Raw genomic sequence first — 27,487 nt, forward strand, 5'->3', positions numbered from 1 at the left:
GTCGAGTGCAGTAGTTCATCAAGTCAGACAAGTTTTTCTGCACTAGGTGTAACTGTAAGGTGCGGTGAACAGGCAGATTTAATTGGATTATTAAAAGTTGTTACTGTTTCAAGTTTCAATCAATATTTGTACTTTTTGTAATTGCAATATATTTTTTTGTGTTAACAACTGTTTACAACATGTATCACCACATTGCAGCTTGTTTTAAAACAGCTTTTTACTTAAATTTGTGTGTACATAAATAAACTGAGGAGATGATTAATGTTGAATATACTATACTTATAATTGTTGTTTGATTTACATTGTGTTGCATTCTGATTGTATGGGAGAGTTTAAAGGAAATTAAATTATATCCAAATTTTGTATAAAATATATTATACTCAATAGTTAAATAGTTTATACTGCAACAAAACATTGTCTTTGACAATGTTAAGTTACTTATGTCAAAGAGAGAAAACTACTGCTACAAACATGTTGCTGTTTTCTAAACAATCAATGTTTCAACTATTTTTGTTGCCGTTTATATATGATTGTCTGCGCTAATTCAACGCTTTGCATTTTTTCTCATTTCGTCTCTTCCTGCCCACGCCTGACGTGTGATGCATCGTTCGTTCGTTCTGTTGCAGCCAACAGTTTCCGTTCTGCCACTATATACGTGCAGAAGCATTGTACGTTTGATCTCCTGCGAGTTAAATGGCAGACCGAGCCCCAGTAGCCACACAGATGCAGGGCGGTAGTTAATAACTCAGAAGATCGGTATGCCAAGTTAGTTTGACAGTGATGGTTCACGCACAGGTGATGGCGACTGCGCCCTGTCTCTCCTATAGACTTTTACGTTAGTTGCTGCCAGCGAGACAGTAAGAGCTACGCTCGGCTGAATATGCTTTCGTGTACTAGTCGCAGAGCGCGCGCTGTTTCGATGTTTCCACATCTTTTTGTGCGCCTGACATAACAAACAAGTTGTTATTGCCTCGTCGTTGGGGTTCAGTTTATTGTTCCAAAGAGACTTTCGTGTGGTGAAGCAAAACCTTTCAAAAAACCGCACGCATATCGAAAGGAAATTAGCTAGCTATTCTTATAGCCGATCTCTGGCGCTAGACCGAGTTAAGGTAGATCGATATCCAGGGAAGGTAAATGAGATACAAGGGCAGTACGTACGCGCCAGTGGTTCAGAAGGCGACTTTCCTTGCCTGAGGCCACTACTTCACAACGTCGTGTTCTATGTTTCACAGGTTACCTAGTGTCGTTGAAGACGTTAAGTTACGTGAGAGAATACGGCCTGTAAATCTTAATCAGCGTCGGTCGAAATCGTTATGTTGCCATAGTCCATTCGCGCTGTTTACTTACCGACCGAAGCCGTCACCCGTGTAGGCAGCTGCCGTATTTTACTGGTTGGTGTGAGATTGCTTTAGAAGGTGCGAGAAATTCTTTCGGCCATCGTCGAAACTCAGAAGGAAAACCGAAAGCAAGTAAGAAGTAGTAAGTAGTGGATTGCTTAAGGAAGTCTTTCCCGTGTGGTGTACTGAACATTTTTACTGAAGAAGAATGAAACGGACCCGTCTAAAATCCAAGACACCACCCGCTATCAACTTTTAGCAAAGGATTTTTAAAAAAACTTGGATATTTTCTCATCCGTTTGCACCGGTTTTATACCGAACTGCGTTAGCGGAATATACTTTGAATTGAAATGTACCCGTTCCTGAAATCGTGGATAGAGGCAAAGCAGAAAAGGTAAATTAATAATCTCATCATAACCAATGTACCTCCCTTGTGTATTACAAAGGAAGTCTTGGTTTCTTTCAACAATGGATTTCCCCGCACTGTTACCAAGGTTTCCTTAGCCAAGTTGTTTGGACCACTGAAGCGCTGACGTAATTTTGAACATAGGTCCAGAAACTAATATATTATGGCACCAGTTTATTGCGTTATAAACTACAATGTACAGGCCTGTGCATTCCAGGCGAATTCTTTGTTTCTTTATTAAATACTCGCGTCTGTTGTGAAATGGCTTCCGTTTTCCCACACTGCTGAATGTTATATTAAACCAGCATTTATTCCTGCTTATTAGCGTGCGTAAGTTAAGTTGTGTATAGAGCTTACGTGTATTTATGCTTACGCTGCAGAAATGCATAGCGAACTTGACTTTTATAAAGGCTCCCCGCTCGCTCGGTTTTGCTGCTATAAATTATGCATGACGTTCGTAGCGTCCCTTGGGTATACTACCAAGTTGTTGACGACCTTATCAAGAGTCGCTTTTCGCACTAATCTTGCAACTAATTGTGATCTATTTGTGGTATGTCCCATTACAACTTCGACCCTCAACATACTTTTTCCCTCCCCCAAATAAAACTGTCTAATCTCCCCCGTCGAACTAATCCAACGCCAGTAATTGTTTCATTGCCTTGAGATATAGCAGCGCCTTTCATGTAAAACCAGTGTAATTTCGCCGCCATTGCGGAAATAGGATTGCTTTATTAATCCATTTCTCAAATCGTCTTCGTTGGCCAACTCCCGATTCGACTCTTTTGTTATAATCCCGCCGCCAGTTCTAATCGTCATCTTTCAATTGGCGTAGTTAGCAGGTTCAAACGTCAAAATTACCGGCTGTGTTTTTCCCTTCGAACTGTAATTAATTTATGCCATGACGCCCTAGGAATAGTTCGCTGTGCCAGTCGCATTTGTCTAGTTACCTTTGCGTGTGCGTATCGTAGCAATAAAGGAATATTACTCAAGTTTAGTAACCGTCTTTAGTGAGAGACGTTGTGCTAATAGTTAGCAAGATTATAATTCTTGACCAATAGTAAAAGCTTTAGCGTTTAGCTTACGGTTTCCTACATAGTATATTAAATCCAGACGCTTTATTTCTGTTGGCCCATTGCGGAAACTAGTTACGTCACTGTCCATTAACGCGTAGCATTACATAGAGCAACGATCGAACAGCAAACGCGTTAATTTTGTTGGTTTATGCAGGGTCAGCGCCCTATGCCCTATGGCTTTTGTTTTAGCATCTTTCAACGCGTTAGAAGGACTTGCATAGCAGATAGTGTCGCGGGAGTGCAAAGAGCATTCGATATTGAATTGTTTGTACTTTGTATGAGGTTGGCCACCAGTGTCGTGACGAATATGTCATTAGGGACAACCGCAGCTATATGACATTCGATTGACAGTTGTAGACTTGATAATATACCAACAATTATCATTGTCAGCTGTTTCTAAGAATTGCGTCAGGTTATTTTGTTTATTTTTGGTGTTTTTTTTAATTTTAATATTCTGCTAGAGATTTTTTGTTCTGTTTTATTTGTCTTAAAACAATAACAGTATGAATGTTCCTTCTAATCAGTATCTTTCATTATTTGGCTTTTAAAGTTTGGGAGAATTCCTCCCACTTGAAGTGGGTGTGCTTCACCACAGTGGACACTTGATAAGTGTGTTTACATTCTTGCTATTAAGTCTATGTCAACAGTCAGTCATGTTCTTGAGGAAATCAGAGCATTTGGCTTACACACAAGTGCTACTTCAGCCTTTGGAAAACTGTACGAGTATTTTTGGATACAATCTTATTTAAAAGTAATTTGGTTTAGGTCAGTGTTGTCAACTTGTCAGGCATACAATTTTTTAATGTCTTCTGTCTATATGTCTGTAGTTTATTTTTATTGTATATTAAAGTTGCATTTCTACATTGTCTTCAACCCTGTACGAAGTTCTGTCATTGAAGTTGTGTATTCAGTGTAATCCAGTTGACTTGAAATGAATAAGTGGTCTGGTTGAGTGAAAGTAGAGAGACTTTTCATTAGTTGTCTGTGAACTTGAAGGGCGTTGAAAGGTTTATATTTGGATGAGTTAAACCAGTGTGTTTAAATTGGGAACTGTTTGTGGATTTATAGATTTTTTGAATAAAGTTTGATATTTATTTCGAATAACAATGTTCTGTTTATTATTATTTTCCTTAAACGTTCGTTTGTTGAATTACATTTTAGTTTTCACTTAATCTTGTTTTTGCTCCAGTTAAAAAAATCTCATTTTCTCTAGTTCAAATGTGTCTCAATTACCTGACATGACATCATATACCTCAATGAACGGTGATGCCAGTCATCTTCATATGGATGATACTGCTAGGAAAAGTGATCCTGGACCTGGATACCCAGCAAGTAAGTTGGCAACACTGAGCTTGGATGAAACATTTAAACAATTTTAAAACTTTGTTATTTTAGTTTTTAAAGTTGCAACAGAGGGACTTTCCCCAAACCGAAACATGAAGGACTATGGAACTGTAAGATATTTTTTATTGTTACAATATTTTAGAATTTTTAGTTTAAATGTCTGTTTAAAATATGAAAAAATACTTATAATTGTTTGCTATTGATACTACTTAAGTAAAATAAAAAAATAGTCCACCATCTTGGTTATTCAGTTACAAAATCCTATAAACTCCCTAATTTTGAATTGTAATATATATACCACATAATACTTACTCTATTTAAATTGGCCTTTTGTTTTACAGCAAATTTCAGATCTAAAAAAGGAGAATTTCAGTTTGAAGCTTCGAATATTTTACATGGAGGAGCGGATGCAGGAAAACTTCACTGGTGATCATGAACAACTCGTTCGTACGGTAAGTTATATGAAAATTTTTAAAGTCAGTACTTTTCTTTTATTTCTGTATTGTTTTTTTACATCGTTATACTTGGTATTTTAGCATCTCATATTTGTTTGTTGTAGCAAAGATAGTGATTTATGCCCTCCTTATATTTGATGTACTTTGTTTTGTTTACCCAAGCCAAACACCAGCTTGGTTCAAAATCTCCAAAGTTACGTGTGGTTTCGAAGGAGAATTCGGGCAAGTTTAGACACCTAGGACACAATACGCTTATATTGCCCCTTTTAAATTAGTTTTAAAGCTGACTAGGTCAACAATCAAATGATAGTTTGACTATGGGACAAATAACTTGGTTGCGTGCCTCAATATTTGTGGATAACAAAGTTGCTTCTGCTTGGCTCAAAATTCAATTAATTCAGTTGAAAAATTGAAGCGGTAGTTAGGTTATGCTGCTTGTTGTTGCTTGTTTTGCTTTAAATTTATTAACAAACTGTGGTTATTGCTTTTGATGGTTAGTTTAGTTGGTTTTACTTATGATGGCGCATAGATTAAGTATTGGAAAAATAACACAGGTTTGTATTTTAGAGTGATTTAATTTTAAAACACATTGTTTGCATGTAATGATGGAACTCGTTCAGTATTATATCTTACATTTTTGTGACTTTTTCTAGTTGTACGAATATCTAATACAAATTTGTTTTTCCTCAGAACATTGAATTAAAAGTTGAATGTGATGGTCTCCGAAGAGAACTGCAAGACAAACATGATCTATTGGTTAAAGCTTCGTAAGTGATCGAATACAATAACCAAACCACATAACTGAGTCTTTCCATTGCAGGAACGCAGTTGCTTGTATGGAGTCGAATGGACCTGAAGATTTGCGTAAAGCTCGAAGTGAAGCTGAAAATGAACTGCAACAACTGAAGGAAATAATGAATGAAAAAGTTCAAGCTGCTGAGAAGGTGCCATGTTTTTTTTTGTATTGTGTAGTTCTAAAGTATTTTTAAACATAATGGTCACAACCTTAAAAAAGCTTTATAAGGTAATGTTAATTTTCAATATAATAGTTTAAGATACAAAAAGTTAAAAACCACTTATCCAAATTATTCAAATTAATATTTTATTTTTATATAAAAAACATTAGATATAGAAAACAATAAAAGTATTCTTGCTGACTTTGTTGTATCATAGGTGCTATATAATTTCTAGGTGTTGCTTATTTTGTGCAATCTCCTTAATTACTACTTCCCCAGGACTTGTTAGCTGCCCAGCAGGACGCTGAAGGAACACTGCAGCAAGCCCTTGACCTCAAAAAACAACTTGATGAAATAAAATCTGAAAACAAAGCTCTTAACCAGGAGTTGCATGAGGTCAGATCTGCATTGGAAAAAAACTCAAGCCAGCAAACAGACAGTGGTAACTTTGGTGAGTGGTGTTTTTGTTTTAAACTGGTGTCTTATGTTTGGCATAGGTTGGGGGAAAGAATAATATTGCTGTAGTGTTGTGTAGCCTTTAGGCAAGCTTTATGTATTTTGGACATGCTTTTATTTTTCCCTTTTTTCATTGCTTGAGAAAATGTTTGGTTTTTCAATAGGCTGTAGTGCCGTACGAGCTAATTGATTCATTTAATATCCAACAGATGATAAAATATCCTTAGATGATGATGATTCAAACTTAAAGCAACAAGTTGATGATTTAAATGAAGAATTAGATGAAAAAGACAGGTAGCTTCATTATCTGTTTTTACTGCTATTGCTTCTTCAGCTTAAATCATAATAGAAAACATGTTAATTCGTATGTTTTATTCTTAGTATCTTCTAAAGACTTTTGTTTCCTTTTTCATTGTAATTGAAGGACGAACAAAATATGTGTTATGTTTAATTGTTTAGTGTAATAATAATTTATAATCAGGTATTTGTTTTACCTAATTGCTTTCCGTACACTCAGAAATTCGATTTTATTTACTTGGTAAATATTTCATGAGGATAAAATTTCTCTTGTGTTGTGCAAATATTTAAATATTGATTCTAAAGCTATCTCCACCTCAGAACCATCAGTCAACTGAAAGAAGGTTTATCTTCCAAGCAAACAGTGATTGAATTGTTAAACGAGGAAAAACAATCCATTCTTGACCAGCAGGTGGCTCCCTTGATCAAGGAGAAAGAACAAACACGGCAAAAATTAAAAGTATATATATTTTTTTGTGTGTTTTTAATTTTGTATCCTCTTTTTTTTATATATCCTTCTTATATCCCGTTTAAATTTTGTTGGAATCTTTTTGTTTACATTAGTTTTAAATTTTAGTTATTTATGTCCAAATTTATCAGGACCTTGAAACTGAACTCAAAGCTGCTAAAGACAAGGAAGACAAAAGTCAAGTTGAATACCAGGTAAGGATGTGATCCTCATGTTCATTGTCTGTCTATACTATACATTTTAATGGAAATTCAGTCAAACATTTGTTTGTGCTTGTTTATTCTAAACTACATTGTTAGGAAATGCTGCATTTACAAGATGATTATCAGGTAAAGGTCAAAGCCTGGTTGTGCTTTTCATTCGTGGACTTGGGTTTATTTTATTTTCATTTCTCGCATGTCTGCTTTAATTATGAAAATTGAGTCCATAGTTTTAATAATGTGTCTATGTCATTAAAAAACGGAAAAAAAACATAATATAACCTTCTGAGTTGGTCAGTAACAAATCCTGTCAAAATTCTGGTTTTGTTTTGTTGTCAATTATTGGCAGTTGCTTTAGGCCTGGGGTCAAAGCATGCATAGCTTTGCATTGCAAAGCAGCTACTTCGTTCCTAACCTTGCATATGTGTGCTTACTGCTATTGCTGTGTTGTATATATGATTGGATTGGCTTATTAGCCATTATCCGCATGCTGTACAATCAAAATAAAGAGGTTTTCGACTTTTTGCTCAAATCATAAAACTGATTATTTTGTACGGAATGGTTGATTTTGAGTTTACTTTGTAAAATTATAACCCAAACTTGATGGTAATCAATCTGACTTTTATTTTGGTTTTCCCTTTAAATCCTTTATTTTCACATTACCTTTACTTTTAAATAAGATTACATGTTTTGACAATAGTTGCAAAATTTATGTTGATTGCTGATCAGATTTTACTGTTACTTATTTTATATTTATTATTACCCAGGAGCACATGATGGAACAACAACAAAGATTAGATGAATATGAACTTGCTACTAAACAAATGTCAGAAGAACTTGACAGAAGAGAAACAGAAGTGAAGGTACAACTATTGTTTTTTATTTAAATTGAAAAAAAAAACTTTATACCCATGTTGTGTCTTGATCTAAATGTTTCCTACCCAGATAATGTCTTGCATTTTGACAAACAGATTGTTGGTATAAAATTTTTTTACTAGAATTATGTTATGCCCAGACAGTAGCAAAATCCTCCATATATATATATTGTTAATGCAAACTTAGACACAAACTTAATGACAAAAGTAAATTTCAAATTTTTATATTAAAACCAGTAACAACGTTTGTCAATTGACTAAAATACACTGGATTGTTTTTAATTTTTACATCTCCTCTGTTTTTATATTTTTATTTGAAAATTATGTTCAGGATTTGAAACAAGCATTAGACGAAGCTGAAGAAATGAACAACGATCTTACTTCGAAAGTTGAAGAAATGGAAAAAGATTTCAAAGAAAAAGAATCTCGTGCTCAACGTGATGTCAATAAGCGGGATCGAGCTATCGCTGTGAGTACCTTTGAATTTTGTATCTTTATTTTCTAGAGAAGCAATGAAAATTTATGATTTACATGTGTGTAATAAGTATTTACCTGCAAATTTAATCCTATTTTTATTTTTAACCTCTCAAAAGTATGTGTTAAACTTTTTTAAATAAATTTTTTAAGATTACATAGACTGCCAACATTTTTAGATAAAATATTACAATTCATAGCTTGGGCAGTAAGCCGGTAAATACAGTTCTAAATCCCACATTTTATGTTCCAGGGTCTAACAAAGCTTCTACAGAAGAAAGAAGATGAAATAGAGAATTTGAATGATGAAGTGAAAGACCAACAAGTTAAAGCTGAAGAGCTGGCTGATGCTATTCGACAACTGGAGATACAGAAGGTGGAGAATTGACTTTCTGTTGTACCTGATATTTTGGTTCAAAATTGAAAGTTGTAAATAATGTTTCCGTTTTTTTTTGTAAATTGGTGTAATGAAATGTTTTTTGTCTATAAATGCAGAACTTTCCGTAAAATGAACGTGTGTCATTTATGTCAATTTACTATGTTTGTGTTATTTATCAAATCTATACTTTAGTTTGTAAGTTTTATTTACATTTTCTAACTGCTGTTTGTGGGGTTTCCTTCGCCCAATAATTTGCAATATTGAAAATAATCTTCTGTTTGTTGTTGCCAGCCAATGTCAAGTACCAAGGATAACTTGCTTGATCAACTACGACAACAACTTAAACAAGCAGATGCTGCACTGCAGGTAGTTTATCAAGTTTAATTTGGTTATAATTATAAAATGTGCATGAGATTAGTTGTACTAATATACTTGTCATATTTGTTATTAGTTACAATAGTGGTGGAAAATCAAATATGTTTATTACTTGTGGTATATCTTAAATTTTTTGGTTCACTTTTAAATTTATTTGTGACACTCAACTGAACTGTTTAATGACACAAACGAAATAAATAACACAAAACACTGTGTAGTAAATTGCAAAGTATGAACATAACTTTGGTAACTTTTGGCTTATATTACAGACTGTGTGGCTAATGTATAGAAATAGTTATAAAATGTGTTTTATGCATATAACTTTTTGGAAAAAAACTTTTAAAAACAATTTTTTATTACAGGATGCACTTGATGAAAAGTTGAAGACACAAGATGATCATGATAAGAAGATAAGGGAGCAACTTCAGCAACATCGGGAGCAGGAGAGACAGATGGAACATCTTAAAACTTCGGTATTTTTAAACTTTTATCAAATATTTAATTTTTAGTAATTTTTATTATTTACTTAGTTTGTTAATTTGTAAGTCTAAATTAATTTTCATGTAATGAGTGAATTTAAAATTAGTATGAATAATTTCTAACTTGTTTTACTCATTCATCATACATACTTGTTCAAGCAGTCTAATATAATTAAAATAATAACTAAAAACCTTTTAATGCAGGTTTGTATACTTTAAATATAATATGTCCCCCACAAATCTGTAAATCAATCAATAAATATAAAAACTTAACTTACAGTTGCAAGTAAGTGAAGAAACAGTGGTATCCATGGATCAGATGATAAATGAAAAAGATAAATCTCTTCAAGATCTCACAAATAAACATAAAGCATTGCTCAAGGAACTGCAGGTAAAGAATCTATTTTTTTATTTAGAAAAAAAGTAATTTATTAATTTTATTTGTGTTTTTATATTTATGATAAACTAAATAGAAGTGTAAGTCCGATGGATTGATTTTTACTTATTAGATGTAATTTAAGAGTGTTGAGTGGAAAGTGAGTGGAAAGTGACTTATATACCAAATGTAAAGAGATTTCTTTATTCTTTGTTTTAGTTACTGTTAAACACTATAAATTTAAATTAAAAAAAACACTTAAATTATAAATTTAAAAAATCAATTAAAAGAATTCTGTTTTCAGCAAAAAGAAGAGCAGAGGATTTCAGCTCTTCGTGAGCGAGATGAACTTCTCATCCATTGTGATGAGGAGAAGCTCCGGTTCACTGAGATGAGCAGGAAGATGTTGAGAAGATCAAGCTCCGATATTTCATCCAACATCTCCCAGATGGAAGCAGAAAGAAGAATATCTGATCTTCAACATCAGTTGAGGGAAAAGGAGGAGGAATATAAGGTTAGTGGAGAAATGTATCTTAACGTTTTTGTTGTTATAAATTACATATAAAAACAATATTAGCTTCTGTAGCATTGTTAAAGAATGAAACAAGAAATAGCTAAAACTTGGTGGCTCTGCCTCTAGCCAAAATCTCGCATAATTTTTAACACATTTTCTTCATATACTGGTATATTAATATCCTTGTTGACAATACTTCTCTTTCTATTACTTTCGCTGTAAAATTAAAGCATAGACTGTTGTGGTCATTATAACTTCATATTTGATATTTTAATCTTGTAATGATACTTGTTTATTTAAATGATCCTCAACTTGTTCAGGAAGCTCAGTCTTCTCACGATAGAGTTGCTTCTGATCTTCGTTCCTCCACCAGTGACCTACAAAAAGCGCTCCGTTCCAAGGAAGAGGAGTCCGAGAGACATCGGAGGACCATTGCTCAACAAGATGTGGAGATGCACAAGATGAAGGAGGACATTAGGAGCAGAGATGAGGAGATTCAGGTGAGATCAAGTTTCTTAGTGATGCAGGTCCAGCAATAAAGTAATGTTCTGTCAAAATTAATGTCTCTAAATCATAAATTAAATACAAATTTTATCATAAGTTATTGTTCTGTTAAAATATAAAGTACTTTTTGCTAAACGTTCGTGTGTAATAAACATTTTATGAGGAAGAGTATTATTAAACTTGGTTTTTAAACTATTTTTGTTTTAGAGCCAAATAAAAAAAATTATATGCATATTAGGCAGCCGTTAAATAAAGTTTTACGTAACTTGTTATTTTTATATTTTTCAACAGAACCTCCAATCTGAGATTGAGAACAAAGTTTCCAATCTTTTAAAGTAAGTTTTTTTTCCTCTATGTAATATACATTAACATGATCTTCATGATCATCATCTTATCCTTCCCTCTTCCACAGCATCAACTCCGATCTTCAGAACAAACTCGTCTCTAGCGAGCAAGAGCTTCAGAACCTCAACAGCCAGCAGATGGCAGTACAGCGCCAACATGAACTGCAGAGGAAGTATGTAATATTTAACATAAGAAATATTGCGCAATTTTGTCCATAAGGAATATTTCTTTTATATTTGTGTTTTCGAAATTTTAATTTTTTCTTTTTTAAGAAATCGCCACCCTTCCTCTATTAGCTTGCTTTCTCTTTGGTGAGTCTTTTTTACTTTATTAAATTTGTTGTTTTCACTTTCAAGAATGTTATGTTTTTATAACTCCTTTCATTACCATATTCTTCCTACCTTTATTCCAACAGATCTTCTATTTTCTTTTAAAATAGCATCTTAAATTTGGAATTTTTAACAAATCAAGCTTAGAGTTTGCCCTATGCTCGACACTGAGCATAGGGTGTAGTATTGAAACATGAAATATTGTCACATGCAACATACATGTGTTGTTGGAAATTTTCTGATATAAAATTTTAAATGTTATTTTCTGTATTTGGATTTTTATTAGTTAGGTTTATATTTTTACCTATGCCTGACAGTTAGCATTGGTTATGCTATCACAGCATGAAATACACTTACACGTGCCCTTGGATATTTATCTGATATAAAATTAATGTATTTTTCCACCAGGTCAAGTCAGGATGAGTCTGAATCGTTGAACCATGAAATCCAAAGTCTTTATAAAGAGATAACAACTTTGACTCAACAAGTTGCTGATAAAGAAGAAGTTATTCAGGTACATTGTGTGTGATAATTTACACTGCAAAGTATGGCTAAAACTGTATGTTTAATCTAATAAAATCTTAAACGAGAATTTTTATTCTTTATAGATTTTTTTCTGAATGTTATTTTGAATATTTTTTTAACTATATAATTTTTTCCATTAGCCAAGTATTTGTATTCCTGAATTTGTATAAAGACAAACATTTCAAATGTATTTTTTGCTTCTATATTTTTTTGTGCTTAAATTAACATTTTCCCACAGCGATTACAGCACACTCAGCACAACACTTATATCCACAATGAACATATCAACATGGGTTTATCTGATGATAGCAACACTTCATCTAGTGGTGAAGACACGCACAGCACTAACAACCACCACACACATATACAATCACCTAACCAGAGGAAACTTAACAAAAGGTAAAACTTTATTATTTTAACCATCAATTCTTACCAGTACTACCATACAAAATGATGTGCGCAATTAACAAGATTGTTTATATTATGAAATATTAAGTAACTAATTTATTGCCATTAAGTCCTGTGTGTTTTAAAGATTTAGTTGATTTTAATTAACCGTCCAATATTTAATATTTTAATTTTTTGTCAAGTATCCAACGGTTTATTGGCTTATACGTAACTATACAATAAATATTATTTTTTACTCTACATATATTATTAACTACAGCAATGTTTAATTATATTGATTGTACATTTCCAGACCCAATAAAGCAGACAAACAAACCAGTTTTGCCAACTATTCAACTACAGATGGTGGCCACCATGAACCGCTTCGAACTAGTTTAAACCGGTCCAAAATCCACACAGAGGTCAGTGGCGAATATTATTTTCATTTTATTTAAAATTTAAACGAAACAAAATATAAATTTTTGTCACTATCAGAACAAAATCAATCATAAATAAAAAAAATACTTTTTCATTGAAAAATGTGATGTATATACTATATATATATGGAAAAAGTGAATTTATACAAAATTAAATTTAAAAAAAAATACAGAATGTGACATGCAATGGTACAATGAACACCACACTTGGTTTTCCACTTGACCAAACCTCATACATGGATATGCCTGATGGTTCCAACCATAATGGTAACCATGGTGATGAAAGTAATGCAGATCTATCTAACTTGACCACACACGAGCTTAAACAAGTGCTTATAAACACAAGGTAAGCTAATGTTTTTAAGTGTTGGAAATCGGTCAGGCTTATTGTTAGGTGCTTGCTGCGTCATAACTGAAGGATAGTGAGTTCAATACTTATTATTGATACCATCGATTAACGAACATTGCTTCAACCCAGTGGTCACTAATGAATTGTAGCACCTTCAGTGTTGGGGTAGTGGGACGACTATAGGTTAAATCTTAGGTTCCATGGTGTGCCATGCATTGCCATGCATTAAAAGCTTACCCACAGAACTGATTTGAGTTTAAAACAATCATAAACTGTTTAATTTATGGAAACCATTTTTGCCCGCACTTATTTAGATCTAAACGTTACGCTAGTCTGTATTCCGAATATTGCTCTGGACATCCATTTTGGTTTACATTTTAGCATGCAATATTATGCTGTATAATAGATTTTATAACAGGCAGTTAAATTTTTTTTAAAAATCAGCCGTTACTACTTTAGAACAGCACTGTACTTTTATTAAATTTCAATTGGCATTTAAACCTCTCGAAGCTGTTGTTAAATTTTATGAGTTCTTGGATGGTTATTCAATAACCAAGTTACCAAGCCATTAGCAAACAGAAACTTAAACCTACTATTTAAACACAGAGAGCTATTTAACTTTCAATTTCATTATTTACTCAACTTTAATGGGTTTTAAATTGTAAGAGAAGTATTTGGGTAGCTGCTGCTTGAAATATTTAATTTGTTGTTTGCCAAAGCAAGGGGTTTGTTACACAGAATAGGGATTGTTTTGTAACAGTGCTTGCTTTGTTTCAATGGAATCCCATTGAAAAGCTCTCCAACTTCCAGTTGTTGAGTCGGCAAGCCACAGACAATAGCTTGTATTTACTGTAGCCTGATAGCTCACCACAATTGAATTATTAAGCCATAGTTGGTTCGTAAGCATGACCTAGTTTACTGAATAATATAGTCTAGTTTATATTTTTAAAGATTTCAAAAATGTGAGGTATTTCGGATTTTAAATGATATAGGTGGTAATTTTCCACTTTGCAGGTAGTAATTTTTCGCTCTCTAATTGAACAGTTACAGTATTTTAGAATAACAGTTCAGAAACTCCATAATTTTCTTTTGTAGCAGGTAAACACCGGTTATAAAGGAATTTTAAACCCTTTTTCCCTCTTCTAGAAATCAGTTATCTGACTCATTGCATGAAATATCTGACCTGCGTGGATCATCCATCAACCTTAAGGAACAATCGGAACAACTTCGAATCATTCTCGATGAGAAAGAAATGGAGAATCAGCAGCTGCTTGATGACAAGTGAGTCCTTTACTTTAACTTTAGTTGATATAAATATTGGGATTTTATTTAGTAAAACAAGTCTTATCAAAATTTGTCTTCTGCTGTTTCTGTAAAAGAAAAAAAAATGATAGAATAGTGTTCAAAGAAATATTAAATAAAAGTATTAAACCATTTTGAATTTTATATATTGCTTGGTACTGGTAGTACTGGCAGCACAATACTATATAGGTGTACGTATATGCGTCAAGCTTATATAAATGCAGAAAGAGGCAGTAATAGTAAAATATACAATTCTCTTGAACGAATTTTATCTTATTGGTTATTGGTTGTAACGTTCACTGATTAATACAGTGCAGAAAGGCATGCCCACCCTCCCACTTGAAGTCATGGATGCAGACAAGCTATGCACCTAAGATTTTTTACTCTTCTTTATTAGATTAGCAAAGGAATCTGAGATCCTCGGACTTCTCTCCCGCATCCGGGACTCTGAGAAGATCCCTCTCACCACGAGGAGCAACACTTCAACATCCTCCGATCTTATCTCACAAGATGGGAGTTTATCATCCAGATCAAGGTATGTAGGGGTCAGGATATTTGGAAAAATTTTGCATAGAAAATTTAGGAATTAGAGTTCTGTTGACAGGTATTTTATTTGTGTAAGTTTGCATTGGTGAACTAATTATTCATTGCAATAGTTTTTGCATGTTTGGTGCTATTATTTTTTACTTATTACAAAAATAATATGAGTCTAAATCTGGTAGGTATTTAAAATATGCAGACAGATGAGGTCAAAACAAACAGGTTTATCTGTATTTAATATCAGTATTTAAACACTATCATTTCTATCCAGGCATTTATCTGGTGAAGAGTCTGATGGTATGAGCAACTTTAGTCGAAAGGAACTTCATCAGATGATTATCAACCTCCGGAAGAAGCTGCAGAATGCTGAGAAGGTAAACCAACATCCTGGAGTAATAAGTCTGTTCCTTAAAAAAGGATCTTAATTCTTAACCAGCTGTGTTTTAAATTTAAAAAATTTAAAATAATTTTACTTGAGAAGAATTTTTCCTGAACTGAAAAAAAACATTAACATTTCAAAACTTTTGGTCCAAAAATTTCATTTTTTAAACATTTTCCTAGAGAAGACTATTTCTTAAAGAGTGTATAGATTAATATTTTCTGAATTATTTTTTAAATATATTCCTAAATTAAAATCAACTTTCAGGTAAATGAGTTGCTGAAGCGACAAGTGCATGATCAGTCAAGCATGAAAGATTCAAACGAACCAATCAACAACGAGCGTGTTGAGGAGCTTGCTGCTGAAGTTGAAACATTGAAACAACAACTATTTGATGAACGCAACAAATTAAAGTAAAATTTAGTATTATATATATTATTTTGCTAAAATAATAAAAATCTCGATTTAAGCTCTGAATTTATCAAATTTTATTCAATAAATTGTTTAAACTGTTAATATTAAAATATATCACCCACCTAAACTGTATTACATTTAACTGGTAAGCAGCACCAGTTTTGTATTAAAGTTCGTTCTCAAATTATTTTATTCTCATTAGAATTCATCCTTCAAAGAAATCATCAGCTTCCGTATTGAAGAGTCGATTACCCGTGCCATCTGTAAGTATTATTACTAAATACTACCTTCTGTTATGTCATAAAAAGGTTATTGTACTTTATCTATTTACACCTGACTAACTAAAAGCCTATGTATTTGTGCATGCACTACATGTTTAACTATTCTAAACTCGTTTATTGTTTTTTACCAAACTCTTTTGTATGATTTAAATATTCGCTGTCACGGGCTTCATATTTATCATTTTCTCATATTAGTGAAAAATATCTATTTTTAATTTAATTTTTACAATATGCTGGTATAGTAATTCCTTTTTTTTTCACCAGGGTCTTGCTGCCAAACCCGTAGATTGTGAGAAACATGATTTAGAACGAGCTCGTAACATGAATAAGAAACTCAATGAAAAACTTGCAGCCACTGAACAGACTGTGAGACAACAAGGGGATAAATTGAACAAGTGTAGAGCTGCCATGCGTGAGTAAAATAAAATACATTAGTGTCATTTAGAACCTTTAATAGTTAATGTCAAAGTTAAAAAAAATTTCATTTTTAAACCTTATTTATTAAGTAAAACCTTACTAGATTGTTAGTCCACCCTTTATGACTTTTTGTAAGGGTCTTACTGTGTGGCATGCCATAATTCCTAGGATTTAACCAAGAGTTGGTCCATTACAAAAGCACCCATGTTACTATCATATGAACCTTACCAAAATTTTGTCTTCCAGTATTATGCACTAAGAGATGTAATAATGGATGGAGATTTAGCATCTAGGTTATGGTTAAATACTAAACAAACCACTTTCCAAATTCTTCCCAATATCCCAACACATTACAACTATTAGTTCCCCTGATACGTTAGATAAATATCACCATATGTACATACAGGTGAAGCTGGTATATTTAGTCCACCATGCTCCCCCATACGTGCCGCACGTAGTGTACCCAATCTTTACACACACCATATCAACGATGTTGTCACACAAGAACTTGTGGATGCAGGTTCTTATTTTCTTATTTATAAATTTAGTTTTTTTTTTTTTTTTATTTTACTCTTTATAAATTTTGCTTTTTGGATTTTATTTTTTTTAAACTTTTTTTACTGCTGTTTTTTACGAAGTTTTAATAAGCAAGTCATGTTTTGTAACCTTTGATAAAGTATGATACATTCAGTTGTATAGCTTTTTCATGTATAAATGTTGTTGTTGGTTTGATTTGCTTTAATTTCCTTTCTGTTAGTTAATGTTAACCCAACAGAAATGTATCTGCTCCTTGTAAAACTGGTTGCAGTTAATAAAATAGTTTTTGATTTAGTTTATTTTTGTTTATAATAAACTGTTGCTAATTGCATGTATTTCACACCATACATATGCTAGTACATTACTCACTATTCAAATTAGTCATTTTACTTTAAACAGTTAAACCCAAACAGTCATGTATATATTCCCCACCAACAAATACATTCCCCACAGAATCTGCCAAGCGTCTCGGTGACGGACGTAATCACAGCAATGAAACAAACGATGTGAGCACGCAGACTCATTCCAACGTTGATAGCGGCTTCGCTTCTGTCTCTCCGAAGTCTGAAGAGAAGTAAGTAAACACTTGGTTGTTGCTTAAGTCTTTGTTACGTACAGTTGTCAATTTATTTTGTGAAAATTTATTGGATCTCCAATTTTGGCATTTTTTAAATGAAATTAGTGTTGTATGCTTGGCATATAAAAACAGGCTTATTTTCAATTTAAGATGGTAATTTTTGTAAGTTAGGACTTATTTTTTTGAATTTGTAAAGCAGTGGTTTTCACACTGTTAAAACAGATGAATTTAATGCTTACAAACAATTTAAAATAAATACTTCCATAAAATGGTGTTAAAAATCAAACCATAGGAAAAATCAAACTATATTAAAAATCAAACCATTCCAGTTCCAGTCATTTAGAAAAGTTGAACCAGTCCTGTTTTGTATAATAGTTGAGATAAGCACAAGTTTAAAATAAACCATTAGCAGCAGCCGGGCCAATAATCAATACAACTGTGGCATCATTTCTCTTTTATCTAATTAGCTTTCCCCTAGGGGTATAAAGCTGAGCAAGTTACTCTTACAATGTGCAGCTGTGGCTTCAATCACTGATATGTGACACACAAGTGTTTTAGACTGTTTTATTTAAGTTAGTTTTATAAATTAATATGGTTTTGGAAGACAGTTTTGGACATAGTCTATGTAGATATTTAATAAATTCATATTTTTTTTTTGTTGAGAAAGGTCATCTAACAGTGAAAATGTATAGGTTATGATGTTTTATAATATGGTTTAAGAAGGCAATTTTTAGGGATTTTATTTATTAGTTATTTTTTAACAGATTTTTTTTAAAGTTTATTCATCAAAAAAGAGGAAATATATGGCTTTTTTACACATAGAGTTTTGGATTTTTTTATTTGGCTTGTTTTATAGTAGGGTTTGTAAAGACAGTTTTCAGACATAATATTTGCAGATATTAATTTGCAGTTTTTGTTGATAAAAGTTACTGAGAGTTTTTGATTGTTTTTATTCAGGGTTTTAAGAAGCCATATTAAGATACTATATTATAATTGTAATTTGTAAAAAAAATATAGTTTTTGTTGAAAAAGTTTATTAACCAAACGAAATCTATAGCTTAGATTGTTTTATTTAGGTTTTGTTTTATTATACAGTTTTGAGAAGACACTGTTCGGTATTATGTTCTCTTTATTTTTAGTAGTTTATAACATGTTTATTTAACATAGAAAATGTTCAGATTATAATTATTCGTGTCATGGTTAGGTTGAAAGAACAGTTAAGGTGAGATTTTATCAATTAAACTGGATTTTTGTTTTTTAACTTACACTATCATTGATTTTAAATACTTTCAAATGGTGAATAGCGAATACTAGTGTTTAGTTTTAATTTATTGTATTTGCTATAAAAATGGCCTCATTTTTACATGAAATGTATTATAACTTAAACAGTCAGTCATATTACTACATACAGATATTTAACAATCGGCACAGATGTGAGTAAAAAATACATTAATAATACCATGCCTTGTTGTGAACCCAGCATACCATACAGTTATACTGACTTACAAGCAGTAAATTTTAAAGAACAATAACCATAAAATTTTTGAAAAAAATGGTTTACTATAAAGTCAGTTACACCTGTAGCCAGTCATGTATTACATACAAATAGAAAATAGTTTTTGTATTCTAGTTTATTGGATTTTTGTAGTTTAGCATGTAATTAAAGCATAAAGTATAATTTATTTATGGTATAAATAATTTTCCAGGTTTAATTCCCTCATACAAGCACAAGCAAAAGAACTTTCTCAACTTCGTGAAAAATTAAAGAAATCAAGAAATACTTGTCAGCATCTTGCTACTGAGATGGGTGGGTTGTGTAATGTGGCTTCTATTTTTTCAGTATTTATTTAAAAATATACAAACTAAAAGAGATTGGTAAAAAATTGTGAAAGGACTAGAATATAATGTAAGCCATTTTCTGTTCGATAACATAATGATGGTGTAATTTTGGGCGAATTATATGCTGCACAATCCGTTGGACTTGAATTTTTGATAGGTATTGACTGTTTTTTTGTTAGGAGAGTTGTACAACTTTATGAGAGTTACATCAGGGCCAGATTCATGAAATTCATCTCACTTTTATGTAACATAAACATAGTATTTATTTAAACTAATTTCCCTTATTTTTAGACGTTGTCATTTTAAAAGAATGCAAATTTTTTTTTAGAGGGCGTATAATGTAAGAACCTATTCCGTTTTAATAAGAAGTGATGATGGGAAATATTTATCTTTTATAAAATACTATTAGTTAGACATGTTTTTTGTTGTGTTTTTTAATTGACATATTAATTGAACCTGACTGTTTTTTACGAGCATTATGCAACTTCATGAGAATTGGAGCCAGTTCACAGAATTCATCTCCATTTTATGTAACAGAAACATAATATTTATTAAAACTAATTTCCCTTATTTTTAGACGTCGTCACGCGGTACATCAACACTCTACTGAACTCTAGTGGTGACCACATCGACCCGATGATCAGTAGTAGTGTCAACGCTGAGATTGAACGAAGCAGAAAACTCGTTCAAAAACTTCAAAAGCATTTGGCAGGTAGCTTGTTGGCAAAAAAAAAAAATTATCGAAAAAAAAGAATTGCTACAATTTTTACACCCTAATTGTTTAGTTGGTGCAAACTTTTCAAAAAACACTGTTTCAAGGTAGATTTTTTAAACTGTAAGTAAATATTCCACAGAACATGGAGATACTTCTCAATCTGAAAGTGAAGGTGAAACTTCTCTACCAAGCTCCGCTTCAAAACTTATCGTCAACTCACAAAATAACCAAATTCAAAGGTAAACTAATAGATATCACTTCTAAAACGTCTTGCAAAATTTACTTTTTACCCCTAAAACACTTTTTACTAGCACTGCAGTGTGTTACTTTTATAACAAGAAAATAGCAGAATACAATTTTTGTTAAAATTGATATTGTTTACAAATATGTATATGTATACTGTATACATCTATTACAATTACAACTTCTTACACTATCTAAATAAAATTTGTTGAAATATTAGCATTTAATATATTTTTAAGGCCAAAATCATTTCATTTTATAGACTCTCAGCAGAATTACATAGCAAGACGACTATAGTAAAAGACTTGGAGGACAGATTGGAGAACTTGCAGTTATATGTTGATAGCATGCAAGTAGATGAACCACGTGTTACACCAGCTAACACAAGCAACACATACACAAGGGAGAAATGGCTCAGTTCACCAAATCTACAAACTGATAGTGGAAGCCATCATACTCATACAGTGAAAAAAGTAAGTGGTATTTATATTTTTTACAGTGTAAACATGGTGTATACATTATATAAGTTACTGGTTTGCAATTTGGAATAATAAATATATAAATTCTTGCTGCCAGGCATATTATAAATATAAAGGCAACCTAAATAGGATGGTAAAATGTTAATGTTTGTCAAATTCGCGTGAAAAATTATCACATTTAAATTAATGAATGTTTAGATTAAAATTGTAAATTAATCATTTTAAAAATGTTGCTTTTTTGCAGTCTTTTTTCCTTAAAAGATTTTTTAAATATTTTTCGGGAAATAATCTTTTTAATGTGTTTCAGCGTCCATCTTCATTTGATCCTCGTCATGGGATGCTCACTCCTTCATCCTCGCATCACTCCCTGTTGTCAGGAACCGAGGATGAGATGATGATTCACGACTCATCACGTTTACCATCAAAACTGGTGAGTCATGCTGACACAAAAATCAATTTTAAACTTTTTTAATATATTAACATCTGCCTATTTTGTTTTTATTTTTTGAAATCTGTTCAATTTTATATTATTTTTCACTTTTTTTTTTTCTTCAATGTGATTGCGTAACATTAATATAATGTTAATTTTTTTGTTTGTTTCTTTAAAGGATTACCACGACGACCGTTACGCTTCATTACCCTCTGCGCTCGACACGCATCACCAAACACATCGAGCCTCGTGGCCCGAAAATAAGATGCAATCCTGCCCAGTGACACCGGGTAGAAAATCAATGCCAATGTACCAACGTACGATTGCTGTCACTGAATATTTGCCTTCAAAACATTCAAAAGGTTTGTTTATATGTGCGGAAATGTGTAAGTTTTATGATCTCCCATTTGATTAACTACTTTTTCTATACAATATTGTGCATGGTCAAAAATGTAGGACCTCTTCAATTTTATAATGTAAAGAGTTAAAAAAATAACCAGTAAGTAAAAATATCATTTAAACACCAACGTTTTTTTGGAAAACTATGCAATTCTTGCTTTATATTCTATACTGGTATGTAAAATAAAAAAAATAAAATGTTAAAATTTCAAATTAAAAATAATTTCAGATCGTTCACGATCTTCATCAGGAGCGGATGACTCGATGGTTGAGAGCAGAAGAAGAAGATTACCGACCACATCCGAGGAAGCGCAATGTACGGCTGCGTTCGGTGGAGCGTGGACACCAACATCAGCCACGCCACGGAAATCTGATAAAATATCGATTCTTAAACAAAGGTGGGAAAGGTTTTTGAGAAATAAGTTTTGTTTAAGAATTGATAATGTTTTTTTTTGCAAAATTTCCTGAAAATTGTTGAAAATACAGTGTTTTTTTAATTTGGGATTCAGGCATGGGTTGGCCCTTAACTTGTACAGGGTCTACCGCCTGCATTTCATCAGAAGGTTGTAGTAACTGTAATCTTTATGTGTGTCTAAAGTATTTGAATTTTAAATATAAAGTTTTTTAATTTAAAGTATTTGAATATTTGAGTTTGAATTATTGTTGATAATATGATTAGCTTGATTGAAGCATTCCGAGTTATGATGTTTTAATACCGATTGTTATTTCATTGCAGTCCATACAACAACCGTAGTCACGCTTGTGAGAGCTCATGTGATGAGTTTCATGACCACAAGTTATCACGGGAGCTCGATCGACTTCGTAGAAGATTATCGGATAGTAAGAAAATAAACAGGTATGTTGAGAGAAATTGTCATCTGAAAATTTATAATATGTTGTATAAAAGCATTTTGCCAAAATTGATTTTGAATTTGTTATATATGCACTACATTAAAATTATTCAGGTTGTGTATAAATTATTTAAGTGCATTATTATTTGCCCTTTTGCTTGAGTTGGCTGTATATATCTTTTTATAATGTCTTATACTAACTCATATTATAATGACTAATATTGATAGGAATTGATTTATTTTAAACTTTATTCAGATCCCTTCGTGAAGAGCTCGATATTGCAAGTAAGAGTTTACAGAAAGCACGAGAAACCAACGTACCAAGCTACCAACGCTCTATGAGGAACCCAACAGGTATTTTGGCTGGAAATTTAAGAGACTGTTAAATGATGCATGATATGTAAGGCACTAAGCTTAAAACAGGTGGCTTTCAATTATTGATAACTTGTTCAATGCATTGAGTGTGTGCAATGTATATAGTGTAGATAGGTGTGAGTTTTTCTATAGAGATGGTTGTTTTAGTTCATGTTGGTAATAGTGAAGTTGTCATGATTCGAAATTTGCAAAGTTCTGATTTTGTAAAGTGGACAGGCAAGTTTAAACTGCAAGTTATTTTGTTGATATTTCATATTAAGCTACTAACCAGGTTGACCCTTTTTAAATTATAAAAATCAAAATGGTATTTTTTTAGCCTATATCTTATACTTTTTAGAACTGTTACCCCAAAATGAAAAAGGAACCCAAAGTTAAAAAATAGCTTAAATTTTCTCTTTTTTGATGATCAAATTAAATACGAGATTGTTTTTTTTTCCTGTTGATTTTGATGATCTTTTGTAGACCTCCTCGCTGATCATCTGAGTGAGATCCGAGGATTAAGGCAGAGGTTGGAGAAGAGCATCGGAACAAATGATCATCTTCGTGAAAAACTTGAGCAGAAACTACAAGATCATGATGATCATGAACATTGTGAGTTTTGTTTGTTCTTTATATTATTACGAATATTTAAACTTTATTTTATGCTCTTTTTAATTGTTTCAATTTATTTTTATAATCTAGGCATACTTTAATTTGTTTGTTTATTCTTTTTAATTTAAGAACAGTTTTAAAAATTGTTTGTTTGTTCTTTAAATTTCTTCATTTTTATAAAAAAAAAATTTTTTTCCAGTATCAACCAATATTTACGTCTCCCCGGAAAACCCAACGAACCGTGACGCACTGGAGGCTGATGATTTGCGTCGGAGACTAGCGCTCGCTGAAGCGGAAAACAAAGATCTTCTTGAAAGACTCGGCTCCGAGGAAGAAATCAAAGCAACTTATGCAGGTTGGGTTTAAAACTTGAATCTTAAATTTTTGAACTTTATTTTTAAGTTTAATCAAATTTAATTTTTAAAAAACCTGTTATATAATTGCCAGTTTTAATATTTTTCGGTTAAAAAAATAGTTTTAAATTTTTGATTATAATTTTATTGTAATGTTTTTTTAAGATTTTAACAGTTCCTATTTTATAGATCGTATATATTTTTTTATATTAATTTTATCAAATTTGTTTTAGCTGCCATTCACGAACTGAATACTCTCCAATCCCACCTAGTGGAGAAGTCCACACAGACAGACATGTTATCAAAACACGTCGATCAACTACAACGGGAATTAAAAGAACAAACAGCTTTGGTGAGAATCTGTTTAAAAAATATAATGCTAGTTGTTGCTGTATTATGGTTTGCATAAGAGGCATGAAACGAAACTATTTATGAATAGAATCCTAATGTGTGGTATGAAAGATATTTTGTTTGACTTAACTTAACTGTAAATATTAAAGTGTTTGTACATATCTCAACTTTTGAATATGAACCATAACAGTAACACTCAATTCAAATTCAAGGTGTTTCCACATACCTAGCACACCAACTAGTTATATAAATGTCCCTTATTCATTCTCACATGGCATACAATAACACTCCTCCATATATAGCTCTTAAAATACATTTTCTTTGTATTTCTAGTCGGAGAAGTTAGGATCCGAACTAAACATGAGTCGTGGTGAAGTTGACGGCTACAAACATCAACTTGAACGAGTTGAATCGGAGAAGAATGATGCGCTGTATCGTGAGAAGAAGGGAAGGGAAAAAACAACTCGGTAATTAAACTTGTATTTAAGATATTAAACTATACTATGATTCTTGGGATCTACTCTGGCCTAAAACTTAGATCTTTTGGCATGCATTACTGTAGGACTTCACCCACATAGAATAGTATGTAACACATATGTTTCTAAATTAAATGCCTATGAAAATAGAATAAAATTTTACCTATTGTTTAACTAAAATTTGTAAGCGTATTTGACACACTCTGTTTTAAATTTAGTTTTAATTATTCTACTGTTATAAATATTTCAACATTATATAGTAAGCTTTATTATGTTTATTTTTAGATTAAACAAAGAACTCGACCACATGTATGTTCAACTTAACGAGTGTCGACAACTCATTGACTCCCTCAAGTGTGAGGTTTCTCTTCATGAGAAAGTTACGAGGAGAGAATCCCGATCTCAGCATCCAGGTGAGCACAGAGCTTCTGTTACTTTTTATGTATAGAGTGCAAATTTTGATAGAGTGCTTCTGGCTGTTGTAAATAACTTGTTTGTAATATAAAGCTATTTTATAGGAACATAATTATTCGTGAATTTTATAATTTGAAAAATGGTGCTTTTTTTTAGATTTTTTAGTTTAAAATTTTTTTTCTAATTTTATACCTAAATTTTTATTTAATTTTTTTTTTCTTAGAAATTGATCTCACTGAACTCCTGGATGAAGTTCGATCTTTAAGAGTCCAACTTGAGAGAAGCATTGAGACCAACTCTGCGCTCCGGAAGCAGCTGGAAGAGCAACTGAGGCATCCGAGGACTCCAGACCGAGATGGATCTCGAACCACCATCAACATCCACCATCTGACTCCTCCACGAGGATCAAAAGTTCGATCTTCTCCAAAATCTTCACATAACGCTCGCAGGAGTCTTAAACTAGATTCATGTAAGATTACTTTGGCATAAATCTTAAGTTGCTAATTTTCCTTGTTCCCATTTGTTTTATGCATTCGTTTATTTTATCTTTTGATGTTCAAATATTCATACTTTTTTATTAATGTGGTAAAAAATGTTCTGTTTTTTTGAAATGTGGGAATACTAGAACATAATATAATAACATGTTGCATCTTCTAACAAAGAATCATTTTCTTTTTTTTTTTCTTTAACTTTTACATAACATTTTCTAGGACATTTTAGATTTACTGTTACTAAATTTTTTTAATTTTTTAGATTTACTGTTAATAAAATTTCAAAATTATATTTAGTAAATTAACACTATCTAGCATATCTTCCTTTTTTTAAAATTAGAGTCCTAAGTAGATGTTTGTAAAACTTTATTTATTTCACAGTGATGGGTGAAGACAGTGCTCTCATGACTCCTCCTGCCTCCGCATCATCCGGAGCAGAAGATCACGGGAGTAAATCCTTCCCATTCGACACCAGCACCACCAACCATCACAATAATCATGGAAGTTTCAATAAACTTCCCGTCTCATGTTCGACTCACTCCATACCTGATCATTACTCGCCACATGGTGGCGATGGAGAGAGACCTTTGTATTGCAAGAAAGGTGAGGAAAAAATTTCAGAAAAAAAAACAAAAATCCTAAAACTTGCAAATAAAGTGCTATCATGTTGTTTTTGTGTACGTGTATGTAATAGTTTTATCATTTATGAATCTTTTTAAAAACACATTTATTAAAACATTAATGTTATAGTCTGACATTATATTATTACCAACATATGTAGTTTTAAAAACTTATAAAACTAAAATTTATCTAGTTCAAATTCTTAAACACTTACCGAATGAATGTTTTTAACTGTAATTGTATTTAAAAAAAATTTAAAAAATTTTTAGTATTTATTTATTTTTACCATGAATCTTTACCAGGTCTATACACACTGTGCAAGCATGAAGACTTTACATATCTCCAACAAAGTATATTGGACAGTGGTTTGCTTGCACAAGCTACTGATGATCAAATAGCGAGGAAACTTGGTGAAATCAATTCATCAAAACATATGGTATGAGGAATTTAGAAATATAATATTCAAAAAATATTTAATATTATTCTTTTTTTTTAATGAAAATGATAGATTGAGTAAAGGGATCTGCTCCAGCGTTTTTATATGGTTGCAATATTTGGTTCAGTTATTCTTAATTTCTTCTGTCAGATTTTGTAACCACGCACACATTAAGATTTTCTTAAGGTTCAAATAACCACTTCCATAATATAAACACGCCTATTATATATGTAATTTATTATTAAAAAGTCTTAAGTTTCTTTTACATTTCAGAACCCGGAAAAGAAAATGCTTCGTGATATATCTGTATCTATCGGTGCATTACGTCGTCACCTCAATAATAGCGATCAAATATTAGGAAACTTTTGGCCTGCAGATATTCCCATGCTCACTGAACCACACGAACGTGTCAGGTCGTTTACCTCATCTGGTGTTGCCACTGGAGGGGGCTCATCAGCATCAGAGAGCACCATGAATAGGGGAGCAGAGTCAGCTGGAGAATATGCAATAAGCTCAGAGGTAAGTAGTTTTTCGGAGAGTTAATAATACGAATGAATGAATGAATGTAACTTACTTTATCCTCGCGTTGCCTTGAAAACGACAGTCGTTATCACACCGGTTTAACACCTTGTGCC

The 27,487-nt window shown here is 32.1% G+C and overlaps 1 protein-coding gene across 4 annotated transcripts in view; it reads left to right on the forward strand.

Annotated features, from left to right (window-relative positions):
* The window catches only part of LOC100183006 (myomegalin), a 32,246-nt gene that overhangs the window by 3,088 nt on the left and 1,671 nt on the right, over positions 1 to 27,487 (forward strand). Inside the window, exons 1-52 of one of the 4 annotated variants that reach the window (XM_018812505.2) lie at positions 952 to 1,731; positions 4,030 to 4,148; positions 4,212 to 4,270; positions 4,502 to 4,612; positions 5,306 to 5,382; positions 5,436 to 5,559; positions 5,851 to 6,022; positions 6,237 to 6,321; positions 6,646 to 6,784; positions 6,925 to 6,987; positions 7,093 to 7,122; positions 7,761 to 7,856; positions 8,200 to 8,337; positions 8,596 to 8,718; positions 9,013 to 9,087; positions 9,459 to 9,569; positions 9,856 to 9,966; positions 10,256 to 10,465; positions 10,786 to 10,965; positions 11,261 to 11,304; positions 11,382 to 11,486; positions 11,587 to 11,625; positions 12,052 to 12,157; positions 12,407 to 12,567; positions 12,869 to 12,977; positions 13,166 to 13,338; positions 14,488 to 14,622; positions 15,041 to 15,178; positions 15,455 to 15,557; positions 15,830 to 15,975; positions 16,179 to 16,239; positions 16,522 to 16,669; positions 17,081 to 17,194; positions 17,665 to 17,785; positions 19,495 to 19,595; positions 20,205 to 20,339; positions 20,482 to 20,581; positions 20,848 to 21,058; positions 21,372 to 21,494; positions 21,673 to 21,856; positions 22,123 to 22,291; positions 22,630 to 22,749; positions 23,001 to 23,098; positions 23,582 to 23,710; positions 23,910 to 24,065; positions 24,297 to 24,415; positions 24,748 to 24,881; positions 25,176 to 25,303; positions 25,528 to 25,773; positions 26,177 to 26,398; positions 26,719 to 26,852; positions 27,126 to 27,371. In XM_018812505.2, the coding sequence (XP_018668050.1) occupies positions 1,688 to 1,731; positions 4,030 to 4,148; positions 4,212 to 4,270; positions 4,502 to 4,612; positions 5,306 to 5,382; positions 5,436 to 5,559; positions 5,851 to 6,022; positions 6,237 to 6,321; positions 6,646 to 6,784; positions 6,925 to 6,987; positions 7,093 to 7,122; positions 7,761 to 7,856; positions 8,200 to 8,337; positions 8,596 to 8,718; positions 9,013 to 9,087; positions 9,459 to 9,569; positions 9,856 to 9,966; positions 10,256 to 10,465; positions 10,786 to 10,965; positions 11,261 to 11,304; positions 11,382 to 11,486; positions 11,587 to 11,625; positions 12,052 to 12,157; positions 12,407 to 12,567; positions 12,869 to 12,977; positions 13,166 to 13,338; positions 14,488 to 14,622; positions 15,041 to 15,178; positions 15,455 to 15,557; positions 15,830 to 15,975; positions 16,179 to 16,239; positions 16,522 to 16,669; positions 17,081 to 17,194; positions 17,665 to 17,785; positions 19,495 to 19,595; positions 20,205 to 20,339; positions 20,482 to 20,581; positions 20,848 to 21,058; positions 21,372 to 21,494; positions 21,673 to 21,856; positions 22,123 to 22,291; positions 22,630 to 22,749; positions 23,001 to 23,098; positions 23,582 to 23,710; positions 23,910 to 24,065; positions 24,297 to 24,415; positions 24,748 to 24,881; positions 25,176 to 25,303; positions 25,528 to 25,773; positions 26,177 to 26,398; positions 26,719 to 26,852; positions 27,126 to 27,371 (6,525 nt within the window). In that variant the 5' untranslated portion in view covers positions 952 to 1,687. Of the gene's footprint in view, positions 1 to 951; positions 1,732 to 4,029; positions 4,149 to 4,211; positions 4,271 to 4,501; positions 4,613 to 5,305; positions 5,383 to 5,435; positions 5,560 to 5,850; positions 6,023 to 6,236; positions 6,322 to 6,645; positions 6,785 to 6,924; positions 6,988 to 7,092; positions 7,123 to 7,760; positions 7,857 to 8,199; positions 8,338 to 8,595; positions 8,719 to 9,012; positions 9,088 to 9,458; positions 9,570 to 9,855; positions 9,967 to 10,255; positions 10,466 to 10,785; positions 10,966 to 11,260; positions 11,305 to 11,381; positions 11,487 to 11,586; positions 11,626 to 12,051; positions 12,158 to 12,406; positions 12,568 to 12,868; positions 12,978 to 13,165; positions 13,339 to 14,487; positions 14,623 to 15,040; positions 15,179 to 15,454; positions 15,558 to 15,829; positions 15,976 to 16,178; positions 16,240 to 16,521; positions 16,670 to 17,080; positions 17,195 to 17,664; positions 17,786 to 19,494; positions 19,596 to 20,204; positions 20,340 to 20,481; positions 20,582 to 20,847; positions 21,059 to 21,371; positions 21,495 to 21,672; positions 21,857 to 22,122; positions 22,292 to 22,629; positions 22,750 to 23,000; positions 23,099 to 23,581; positions 23,711 to 23,909; positions 24,066 to 24,296; positions 24,416 to 24,747; positions 24,882 to 25,175; positions 25,304 to 25,527; positions 25,774 to 26,176; positions 26,399 to 26,718; positions 26,853 to 27,125; positions 27,372 to 27,487 lie in introns of those variants that run through there. The other 3 variants (XM_018812504.2, XM_009860649.3, XM_018812506.2) reach the window with 3 other exon arrangements.

The sequence above is a fragment of the Ciona intestinalis genome, chromosome 7, assembly GCF_000224145.3.
Source record: "Ciona intestinalis chromosome 7, KH, whole genome shotgun sequence".
In the NCBI taxonomy this organism is placed as follows: domain Eukaryota; kingdom Metazoa; phylum Chordata; class Ascidiacea; order Phlebobranchia; family Cionidae; genus Ciona; species Ciona intestinalis.